The sequence below is a fragment of the Schistosoma haematobium genome, chromosome 4 (genome assembly GCF_000699445.3).
Source record: "Schistosoma haematobium chromosome 4, whole genome shotgun sequence".
Lineage (NCBI taxonomy): Eukaryota > Metazoa > Platyhelminthes > Trematoda > Strigeidida > Schistosomatidae > Schistosoma > Schistosoma haematobium.
The window spans coordinates 39,213,327-39,225,970 of record NC_067199.1 but is presented as its reverse complement, the minus strand read 5'-3'; the positions used below and the strand labels follow the sequence as shown (position 1 = coordinate 39,225,970).

The window sequence follows — 12,644 nt, the reverse complement described above, 5'->3', positions numbered from 1 at the left end:
ATTAGAGAACTGTGAATTATCAACCGGACCAATGATGCATACAACCTGTACGAGCAGTCTAGAGTCATTTTCGGTCATAATTCCTACCTAGCCCTACCTGTTAAGTCCAGAACACCAATCTCAGCCTCCGCGATATGAATCATTTATTTCAAACATACTGGGTTTATATACCAAACAATCAGACTAGATCGTACCATAAGATAGAAAGTAACATTTATACAAGATTTAGCCAAAAGGGGCTATGAATATGGGAGATAGTAATTGATAGACAGGACATAACTCAAGAATGGCAAATGGTATAATAATAGTTCATAGGTCAAAATGAAGCTTAGAATAAGAAGAACACAAATATGAATAGTTTAGTTATTTAACACTCATACAATAAGAAATATACGTATAGTATTGATTTATAAATGGATCCCAACAGTTACCATTCATTATTCTCATCGGGATATAACATTTTCCATCTGACATTTTTCCTTCTGATATGGGCTTAATTAGATACGTTACATTTGACCATCATTCGCATTCATAACTTGTTACATTCTTCATGTTTCATATAAATAGAATATTTCTTAACAATAATCTAACTTCAATAGTTGAAATCATGATTCATTTGAAGTTAGACCACCGTAGAAAACCTGGAAGCACTGAACGGCCGTTCCGTCCTAGTATGGGACTCCTCAGCAGTGAGCATCCACGATCCCGCCCCCCTGGGAGATTTGGTTCCAGGACCTAAGGAGTCCCATACTCGGAAGAAACGGCCGTCCAGTTCTTCCAGGTTTTCCATGGTGGCCTAGCTTCAATTGACTCATGATCTCAACTATTGACATTTCTAAAATCTCGACACAACTCCTGATAATAATCTAACTATTAAATAAATTATATTTCCCATTTAAGAATCTACTGAAATTTTCTACAGTATTAGGTAATAATCTATGTAATATTTTTGTATTTTAGAAGCAAGAAATGCTGGCTATTCAAAAAAGACGAGTTTTCTCAAATGATAATCTTCCCACGAATATGATGGTATTTACAGCGCTTGAAGGACAAAAATCTTCACAAAATAAAAATATTATACCACCAGTTTTAGAATCAGATAAAAGTTCAATACCACAAAAAGAATTTAAAACATCATCAATGATAACTACATCCACTGTTACAATTGATAATAAAGATGAAAAACGTGCACCATTAGCTGCTTACTCAGATGATTCAATTAGTTCTACAAATACTACAAGTACAATAGATTCATCAAATAATGAATTGATTAAAATACATCAATCATCTAAAGGTTTTAATCCGGATACAATTACTTCAATGATGGATGAAAGTAGTGATAGTACATTAGAAAATGTTCAATCAACTATAATGCCAACAAGTATTCTTAAAAGTTCTACTTCTAATCCATTGCCTAATTCAAATTCTCCAAAACAGCGTAATCGTTTAAGTAGTCGTGGATCACGTGGTGTTATGTTTAACACAACAGTTACTGTAGATGATGGTTCTGAAGTGGTCCGTTTAAATTGTACATTAGATGATTCTGAATTGAGTAAAAATAAAGTACCACCAACTGATCGATCGAATTCATCACCATTAAGTAGACTTGGTGGAATGTCAGAAAGATTTTCTCGTTCAAAATCACCACATGTTAGTAAAATTGCTACACCTAAGTCGGGACTATCAACAGCCACTGTAAAAGGTTCTACAACATCAAGTAATAATTCATCGGAACCAATGTTTACTTCACAAGTTAAAGGTAATCCTATTAAATCTCTTAATTTTCTAAATTAAATTACAGGAGAAACAAAGTCAGACACAAGTTTGAGCAGTTTGGATTTCCCACAAACAAGTGAATTTGGTTATAATGCACCTACACCACCACCCAGACGAAGCAGTCAGGTTACGACTACAACAGCAAATACAGATGAAGACAGTACATTGAAATCTACAACTTATTCCAGTAGACAAGAAAGCGATAAGATTGAAACAGTCGTAAGTTTTACTTATGGAATTTAGGTAGGTTTAATTAAAATATTCTGAACTTGACGGGCTAGGTCTGGAAGTATATATATATATAATTCCTCAGAAATAAGGAGGGAGGAAAATACGATAAGTCATTAATTGCGTAATGTTCAGTCTTTGATAGGCTTAAGTCCAACCTAGATGTACTTTATATGTTTGGAGGGAATAGTTAACAAATCCACGTGTACGAGTGAATCTAAAAGTGAACCAGTAACTTAATAAACAATATGAGATTCACTTATATTTAACAATAGAAGCGTTGAACATCAATAACCAATTGCACCAACATCACATTAAGACAAAATCTGATAATTAAAATTTACATTTGATAAAGTCTTTAAGTATACTTTGTTGACTTACTTACTTACTCCTGTAACTCCTCGTGGAGGAGCGTAGGCCACCCACCAGCACTCTCCATCCAGCCCTGTCCTGGGAAATCCTTTCCGGCTCTTTCCAGTTGTTATTCATTCTTTTCATATCTGCTTCTATTTCCCGACGTAATGTGTTCTTTGGCCTTCCTTTTTTCCGCTCCCCTTCAGGATTCCAAATTAGGGCTTTCCTCGTAATGCAGTTTGATGATTTGCGTAATGTATGTCCTATTCATTTCCATCGCCAACCAGAAAAAATGTTTTGTTTACAATTTGTTTTTTCGATCGTATGATTATTATCAACATTAGTCAATATTTGATTCAAATACCAAGAATGTAGTTCATATGATTGTCTTTGGACCTTTAAAATTTACACAACAGAGCACTTTCTTCTATGTAGCCTATAACGCTCAACACTTGTTCGGCTAACTATAAAATCTAAAAGAGGTTTTAAGTGATTGAAAGATTCAATTACAGTTTTTTCACATCTTCCATCTTCATAGAATACATTTCTTTCAGATTTAAAAAAATACTTCAAAGTACAAGAAAGATTGATTACCATAGATAGATGTGCATACTTCATCAATACAACGGTTATAGATGAATATATCTTCATTTCTCGATAGATCCAATAATTGGAATTTATGTTCTTTAGAATGTAGCCAACAACTAAACGACTACTTCTTTGAAGCTATGAATAACTACCGAACTAAATCATACGACTCATCTCATTGAAGTAATTTTTGATTAAGTCATAAGCTTAAACCCTACATAGTAATCTGATTTTTTCGATCGATTCAATTTTCGTATATTGTAATTTTATTCAAAATTTATTTGTTTGATGAACAAATTACCTTTTTATTGGGATCATGAACCGGTTGGTATTAGACCACCATTGAAAACCTGTAAGCACTGGACGGTCGTTTCGTCCTATTGTGAGACTCCCCAGTGGTACGCATCCACGATCCCGCTCACGGGATTCGAACCTAGGGCTTTCAGCCTCGCGCGTGAACGCGTAACCTTTAGACCATTGAGCAGGCATCCAACGGTGTTGATGTCTAACCTTAACCAATTCACAAAATTGCGCGACCATGATCTCAATCAAAAACCTAATAATCTTCACAACCCCATACTAATAATTACCATGCGCTCACTAGTGACTAGCTTCGTGAGGGAATTCTCGGAACTCTAGTGAGATGCCGTGACCAGTGGACTTAATCCATGTCAAGTAGAGACAGGTATCTACCTCAGACAATTGAAGATTGTCACGCAATTTCATGGATTGATTGAAGTTAGACATGAACACGGCTGGATGCCGGTTCAATTTTTAGGAGGTCAAGGATTCAATTGTGGAACCGAAGGCTCTAGGTTCGAATCCCGCGAACGGGGTCGTGGATACGCACTACTGACAGAGTTCAACAATAGGACAAAACGGTCGTTCAGTGCTTCCAGGTTTACAATCAATCCATGATCTCAATCCAAAACATAATAATCTCCACAATCCCATACTGATAAATCTTTTTAAAATTATTTCTTAGTGTTCATATTTCTCGTTAAATTATCAATATGGAATTGAAATTCTTTTAAACTAATTTTTTTTGTTATAGTCTTCAATTTCCAATAAACGACTACTTCCACTTCCTACAAATGTTGAAGTTAATGAAAATGTAATAAGTCCATGTGAATGACAGATATTCTTACATAATCATAGTTTATTGTTCTTTCTTTTCTTTTTTTTTAAATCAATGATTATCTTCGTGATCGAATCAAGTAATCAATCCATCTAAAATGATAAATACGGAGCTTTTTGTGTTTCGAGCCAACTATTGATAAATCAATGCTCAATAATTATTTCATTACACATTATGTACAACTAACATTTGAAAAGAAAAGTTTCTATCTTGTTTCCTTCTTTTTAGTGATTGTTCAGTACAGTTTTTTTGGTGTCTTTTTTTTTTTAATAATTTTTATTCATTCTCATCATTTTATTTCCCGATTCCTCTCTGTCTGTCTGTTTCTCTCTTTGAACTTAACTTTTTACTTGTACTCCTACCTCGCAAAGTGAATACTGTGCAAAATGAACAGCAACACACACACACACACAAAAAAAGACGAAACACCATCAAGACTGATGTGAAATAGGAGTTGTGATATAAGTATATTATTAAAGTATCAGTATAACTGTTTAATTTCAAATGAACTATACTTCATAATATGATCTTTAAAGTATTCTTACTACAGAATACATATTATTCATTATGAAATAAAGATCTCAATATAAGTTATACTAGTCTCGGTTTATTGTTTCTTATGTTTTCTCATTGTGTTTGCTTCTCTATCTGTTTATTTGTTTTGTTTTTATCATGAATCAATTCAGATGTTCCTTTTTTGGTTGGTTGGTTGTTTGTCTAATCCATTTCTATTACAATTTTTATACATTTACTGCTGATTTCTTATTAACATTTTCTTTAAAAAATCGCCCCACCCCCCTTGTTTCTTATTATGAGGATAATGATTAACTAATAATCTTATGTGATCATATGTTTGGATTGATTTTCTAAATGTATAACCGAATATGTATCTATGGGGTGGATGGAATTGATTAAATAACAAACTGTTCCATCATTTTTTCTCTCCATTACTTTAAATGAGTATTGTAAGATTTCAGTAAGTATTTTTGTCCAATTTCTTCTGTTTGTTTGATGTATTTGGTTTGTTTGTTTTTCTTTTGATTATTCTAGTGTATTTATTTCGTGTACATGTCAATAATTATGATGATAGGATAAAATTAAGATTTTGGAAACTAAACTTGATTTATTGTATTGAACATGAATGTTAGGAGGTTTAATGGTCACTTCTTACATAAGAGACACAATTATTAAAATACACATTGGAGGGAGGTATTATAGAATTAACACCGCTAAATCACAATTGATTGATCACTGGGTGGTGATCAATATCATGTATGTCAAGTCCTTCTTAGTATAGATCAAATTCTATCGACCAAGTTGCAATGTGGTCTTTAGTCTAGGTGACTCGAGATTGCGTGCACTATGTTGAGATAAGATGGAGTGATTGGAGGTAGTCAACAGGAAACCATGGACCCGTGTTTCGTGCTATTTTGGCATTCGCCAACAAGGTGTAGCTGTAATCTTGAGGGAACTGGTGCTCCCTGATGGATTCGATCCTGTGTCACCCAGCTTCACAATCAGAGACGTTACCACTGAGCTATCCGGTCCGCGATCGACCTCCTGTAGGACTGAGGTGTAATCACAATTGATCGATCACTGGGTGGTGATCAATGTCATGTGTGTCAAGTCCTTCTAATTATTACTAATTCTTTATCTTAAAAATAAGTTTACGATGTCTATCTAGGTATCAATCAAAAAGATGACATTAACTTGACACAAGTGTCATCTTAACACTAAAAGTATTATGTTATAAATGGTTGGCTGGATCGAATATCCTAATTAATATCTTATTTTCGGAGTTACAGAAAATGTAACAAATTTGATCACATTAAATAATAATTTTACTTTGGCTATATTTTCATATTTCAGAAGATTCAATGGTCAGTTTTGAAATTCGCTATCTGGTGAAGCTTATCAAAAAATATCAGTTAAACTCACTGATAAAAATGAGATCCAGTGTTGAAACCAACAAATGGATCGTCCCATTATAAATAACGAAAATATCGGAAATCACAACAAGATTATCGAGGCTGTTTTGAATAGGTTGTTAAGCTGTAACCCTGACAAATTTCTTCAAATAGTCACACGGAAACCGAAATATAAAATGAAACAAGAGAAGAAATTAAATATCACCTAAAAAATAAACTGCTCCATCTGTAATAAGCATTATTCTGGACTAAGTCATTGTCCTCTATTTCTTGTCTGGAGGAACATCAACTACTTGTCAAATGCCGTCATGGATTTTCGTTTATATCAATCCACGTGGATAATTCTAGACATGTTTAGCTTTAAAAAAAGATGAAGATTTCAGGCAGAAGGAATATGAATAGGACCAGAGATTTTCGAGGCTTGGAGCTCAGGTTAATCAGTAATCAACAAACACACCAAAACCGATCCGATTTCTCAACTAATTAGGAAAGTCATGGACAAATATCGAATCCAGTATTTGACCAAAGAGGGAGATTGTCAACGTGAATATCTTGACGAGGATATGACAAAGTAAATAACAACTAATTAAGATTGACAAGAAAAGCAGTCATAAATATACGGAAAAATCCGAATAGATGACTTCAGTTTGAAGGATAGTGGAAGCTTCACAGTTGAACCATCTAGCCAAGTGGTCTAGACATTGTTGAAGTCATTCAAACGAACTACAAATTTTCATAGCAGCTGATGCATAGCGGTTTGTTATGATCTCAACACCTTTATTTTCGTTCAAGGTAACGGTTATGAGAGATACAGCCCGAGCACACACAACAACGAAATTACCGGCTGTTATATATAAACCAGCTGTTGTTAAAAGCAATGAATGGTGAGTAGACGTTAGAAGGGAAAATGGCGATAACATATCTCACAAAACGCAAAAAATCGCGTAAGAAGTTGCTGGACAAAACTTCATGATTCTGTTGAACGTTTTAGGGCGAGAGAGTGGCTTCCTAGAGATGAGGGAAGCTTTTAATATAGAATATTGGAACAAATAGTGTGCACTGTTTGGAGTGAGTACCACCTAAGCAACACTGTGCCGCCTGTATAATGGCTAAAAAGTAGAGAAAGATGAATCCTCTCCGTTAAGAGTAACGCTAGTTGCAGCACAAATTACAGGACCAATCTTACTGGTGTCTAGCGGACCATCAGTTGAACGGTTTTCTCAAATACGAGTTGGACACGACTAACCATTAGCAGTAGGAGATACCTCTGGGAGGTCATATGAAACGCTTTGAAGGCAGAAAGTACCTGAGCTCATAGGTATTGGTTCTATGGAAGACATCACTGAGAAAATTAGCGATTACCTCATTGGTTGGTTACCTCATTCGACTGTTAAGCCTCAGCGTCTGATAGCTTTGAAATCCAGAGGCCGAGAGACCCAATTGAGATTTTTTTCTCGTAGCATAGCTTGAGAAGTGACCTCTACATTCATACCACATGTTGCGAGATCCGATGCAGATCGGCAAGACGACGACAGAAAAGCCATCTAAAACGCGCCTCAGTGTCAGTTGACCTTATTCAACAACCCACCACACACAACACAGAGACCTCGTTACAGCTAATAGGAGGCCCTACACAGGTAAACATCTGAAGAGGCCAGTCTTCATAGAACTGGACAATTCACTTTAAACAACAATCTGCTTAAAAACCAGAAGATGCTATCATAGAGGAACACCAAGTAGTGGGACAAAACATAAAATCCCTGCACAACAACGTAAGGAGACTATGAGGTAAACTACGAGAGATCAGAAACGTGTGTTTTCATTTGGAACTATAGATTACAGTCCTGGCGGAAACATGGCTGTCTCTTGACGTCATGGGCGACCAAGAGACCTAGTAAGGCATGGCACATGGTGCATAGAGCAGGGGGAGTGGCGATATATATCAACACCCACTTCAAAACTGTAATGCCTTACAGTACAGAATTAACGGAGATGGCAGAATCATTCTGGTTTCACTCCAATGAGCTTGACACAAAGTACTTGACTGGAAGGATATGTAAGTTCTCCTCTCAGGTACCAAAGCCAAAAAGGTTCGAATGATCCAGATGCTGGTGGAACATGCTATGTCGTTTGATCAAATACTACGAACTTGAGACTTCAGTACTCCTTCCCTAAGTTTCGGCAAACAGAAAACAACCTCTGCAGCATGGTTCCTTAAACGGCTTAATCGGCCATTAGAAGTTCAAATCGTAAGACAGTTAGTTAATCTGCACGAACTTGAAGGTATCGGTCCATTTAATATTTGCCAACTTCACGTAGGCTTTTGGCACGGTGCCGCACAGACTTCTTGTAGAGAAGGTTGCAAAGACAGGTTTCACTGATAATTTTATCTTGGCTTTGAAACTACCTAGAGAAGAGGAGAAAACTTGGTGCAGCCATCCTAGAATTGTTCGTGACACAGTTTATAACGTGCCCGCATCACCAACTTGAGGTACACAACGTTATTGAGCTTCCTTTATCCAAAAGAGTTGTAACTATCTTAGACTAAGTACAGAGACGAGAAGCTGAGTGGATGATAGAGCTAAGGAATACATCTTACGAAGACAGGTTCAGACACTTGGAGGTTTTAGGAGAATAAAATGTATATTTGATAATGGCATAAAACATATTCAGTACGCCAAGTTACCTCAACATGAACACATAGAACATCACGTTAACACTCCTCGAGTCAAACATAAAGAAAACGACGTGAAAAAACAGTCCACTCAATGAATAGTTTCGAGTGGAGAGTTAAGATACCCACACTCACCAATATATATTCATATTTCGCTGGTACTGGGTGTACCTGATCCATGTCTAGTAACTTACCCATTGCTCATATGATTAGATATTAGTGACCTACCCCTTAGCAGGCTTTTTATCATATCCGTTTTTATTTTTTAAGATTTACACTTCAGTCTTCTCACATTGTGTGACTTACTAATTGACTAACTGACAAACTGACTAGAATTAGTGCAGTCGAGCGGCCTGACTTACACCTCATCGGACATTGCAGTATACCTGAAATCATACCGAAACAACACGAAGAGAACGCAAAGAAATCCACAGATTAGTACAAAGTCGTATGAAAACAGTACGTTCTGAAATTTCAACTATCCCAGACTAACTATATCGATGAGAGCTTCACCTGCAACCCAAAAGCGAGCATGAGCACTGACTTGGTGCATTAGAAATTGAAGCGCTTAAACAAGGGCACTTCTCCTGTTCCAGATATAGTCCATTTTTCTATACTAAGGGAAGCAGCTATAATTTTGGCAAAAGCGCTTAGCGTGATGTTCTTACATTTTCTCAGCTGGAGCACGGTACCAGAACATTGGAAGCTGGTCCATACTACACCGGTTTCCAAAGGAGGTCAATGCATTGAACCTTAAAGCTATCGATCTGCAGCACTTCTTTCAATACCCTCAAAAATTATGATGTCCCTGATTTACGACGGTCCACACCACTACTTACTATCGATAAACTACTTTTCACCTCAACTACAGGGTTTCAGGGTCATTTTCGTTTAACCAACCTGCTGACTGCGGTGGACAGATGGATGACCATCCTTGACCGCAAAGGGAAAGTTGACATCATTTACCTAGACCTCTCGAAAGCTTTTTGTAGGGTCAGTTATATTTGTCATGTCAACGAGCTCAAATGCTTAGGTATTAAGTCACCGGTAACTGATCGACTTACTTCATATCTAAATAATCGGCTTTTTAAGGTAAAGGTTAATTTGACATTTTCTCGGGCTATGGAATGTCCCAGTAGGTTCCCCCAGGGTTCAGTATTAGTGAAGTGAACGAGAACACAATTGGGGACAATCAAATGTATTCGAATAAGAAAAACTACAGGACGTCTTAGTAAAATATGAGGACCATACAGTAATACTTCATTTGCAAAATATCTATCAATTGTCTCAGACTCTGTTGCTCCTTCGTCTCCACACCAATCATTCTCTGTTCTCGTTCTCTTCGATTTTTACAACCTTCTGCTTCCAGGCATTTCATTTTCGATTGGTGGTACATGCGACTTGTATCTGTCGACATCAGTAGCACACATCATATTAGGATCTCTTCCTTCCTTAATTAATACAAATGACCCTCCTTAGTAGGTATCATTTGACTTACTACTTTACGTTGATGATTTAATACACTTTAGGAGGATCTGACTAGAATTAAAAGTTGGACAGACAATAACACTTCAAAATGCAAATTATTTCGTCTGAGACATGTTGCAGACTTCAAATGACAGCTTCAGCAACTCCCTAATAGGGGTATTCAACATTGAATAAGATCAAGGAGTGTTGGTATCCTATAATCTGACTAACTGATACAAAAGTGCCTTCCGAGCAAACCTTGGACTGGTAATGTTGAAGTGCATCTTCGGTTAGTTCGGTGGCAGATCTTTCCATTTAATCTTAAATAGTTTTATTCAACCCCATTCAGAGTATAAAATACATTGGAATGTGTTCAACTGAGAGCGACGAAATCAGTTCGGCGACTCATATTCAAACCTTATGAAGAGTGCTTCAAATCACTAAACTTTCACCCATTAGAGTATACTCGTCTTAGAGGCGACCTTTTAGTGACTCACAACATCCTTAAAACTTTCAGGTATCCCCTCAAATACCTACTTAATCTCAGTCCCAACACAAACATTTAGAGTAACACCAAGATACTAGAGACACAACATAGAAGTACGGACTGTGGGCACACCTTCTACGCCTTATGAATGGTCAAATGCTGGAATATGTTGAAGAATGAGGTAGTCTTAGCGACGTCCCAGGAGCTCTTTAAGAGGGAACTTGACATATTCTTAAGGACTATGGACAGTATCTGATCGTAGTTTACTAACATTTTTTCTTTTATCGTTGGATATATCGAAGTTTCTCCCCAGCATAATCGATGATCCACTACTACTTGATACAGAAGCTTGTTAAGCAAAAGCTTCTTCTCTGTCCAAGACCATATGAAACCATCTGAACGGCACTAGATATATTGGATGTTGGATCAAGTTTAAGTGGCTTATTTGAACATGAGTTCACCAGCATGTTTTGGTCAGTGTTTTCTTCCATAAGATAATATTCTTTATTCTACAAATGGATATAAAACGTTCCTTATAGAAAACACAATCTCATGAAAAAAGGGGGTGCATCACCCTATTTGTTGGACATAAACCATTTTCCAGCGCTAAAATGTCTCGTTTCACGAAAAGGCTTGAAGTGTATGCTTTTATCTGCTGCTGTTGGTAGTGCAGTCATTAGTGTTTTGTACTATTGGTTCAAGTCCAGGAGCTCTTCGAAAGCTTCTACTCTTCATTCAGAGGTCGTTGGTGGTTTGGATGATCTCGATACACTTGATACAAATGTTGCCGATTACTACTCTCAAACAAAGCTATCAAGTATTCGAAGCGCGAGATCGGTTTTCTCTAGAACTTCAAATCTCAGTGAAAACCGCCTGACACTGTCAAGGTCTAGAAAGACTTCACTTCCATGTACGACAAACGATTCAGATGTAGATGGCTCGTGTTCGGGGTTAGATTATAGAAGATTAGGTCTCCATGCTTTAGCAGGAGTCGTCGAACATTTAGAATCTCTTATGTCCAAGGTTAAAATTCTCGAAGATAAAGGATTGTCGGCCCCAACATCAAACTCAGAGCATTTGATCAATGACCTGCGTATTCTTTTGGAACATGCTTATCGTTTGCGTGAACAATACAAGCAACAGTTGGTTCACGATGAAAGTTATCCACAAGAATCAGTGGGGTCTTCAACGACTTCCCAGGAAGACACCTCTTCGTTCTTTTCTGCTTCCGAACAACTAGACTTAACAGAGCTAGAACTTTTAATGCAGTTTAACGTCCGTAGGCCGCTTTATTATAATGCTTTGAAGTTGTTAAACGAAGGTGAAGTTCCATACCGGTGAGTTCTTGAGGTTTTATTATGTAGATATATTGGTTGCGCAAGAGTTGTTAGTCATTCATAAAAGTTCACCGTAGTCTTTTGTACGTCAATTAAAACTTCGGTTCTTCCTTAGATATGAATATATTTACTAGTGATTTTTAGTCTCCACAAATTTGCTGTTAAGTTAACAAATGAAGTTACCGACTAACAATCCAAGTCATGTAAATGAAATTACTGACATTTGCAAGCAATTTATACGAAACGACAGTGCACATAATTCATTGCGTTAGTGATGATATGATTTGGCAATCTTCGTTCGAAAAAGAGGAAAGTAACTAATTATTTAGCTTTATTTGAGATATAGTTCGCATTGGTATTGACCGTGTTATGTGGCTCTACTATCACACCGTATCGTTTTCGGCGTACAATTGTTCAAATACCATATTCCCATCATTACTTAAGTTTAAACTCGAAATGAAAGTATTTATTGCTATGCTATTTCTAAGTTGAGATTATTTGTGGTATAGCCCCACCGCCGTTTTATAAGTGTGAAAATCTCCGTATTTTGTTTTCGAATCCCTAATCAGCGGTACACAAAGAGTGTTTATCTTCGTGAACACGGTGCTTTCATATCTCTAGTGTCGTAAATAACCATCTGATTTCTCTGCACTAAATGTTTTTATCG

General features: G+C 36.7%; 2 protein-coding genes across 2 annotated transcripts in view; both read left to right on the top strand.

The window, feature by feature from the left end:
* MS3_00008033 (uncharacterized protein) overlaps positions 1-5,201 on the top strand; it is a 76,784-nt gene extending 71,583 nt beyond the window's left edge. Inside the window, exons 11-13 of the mRNA XM_035732499.2 lie at positions 961-1,759; positions 1,802-1,995; positions 4,001-5,201. Of these exons, the coding sequence (XP_035587187.2) occupies positions 961-1,759; positions 1,802-1,995; positions 4,001-4,081 (1,074 nt within the window). The 3' untranslated portion in view covers positions 4,082-5,201. The remainder of the gene's footprint in view (positions 1-960; positions 1,760-1,801; positions 1,996-4,000) is intronic.
* Positions 5,202-11,115: 5,914 nt separating this feature from the next.
* MS3_00008032 (uncharacterized protein) lies at positions 11,116-12,106 on the top strand. The gene has a single exon (XM_051216371.1). The coding sequence runs from the start codon at positions 11,193-11,195 to the stop codon at positions 11,979-11,981; it is 789 nt and encodes a 262-aa protein (XP_051066958.1). The 5' UTR covers positions 11,116-11,192; the 3' UTR covers positions 11,982-12,106.
* The last annotated feature ends 538 nt before the right edge of the window (positions 12,107-12,644 follow it).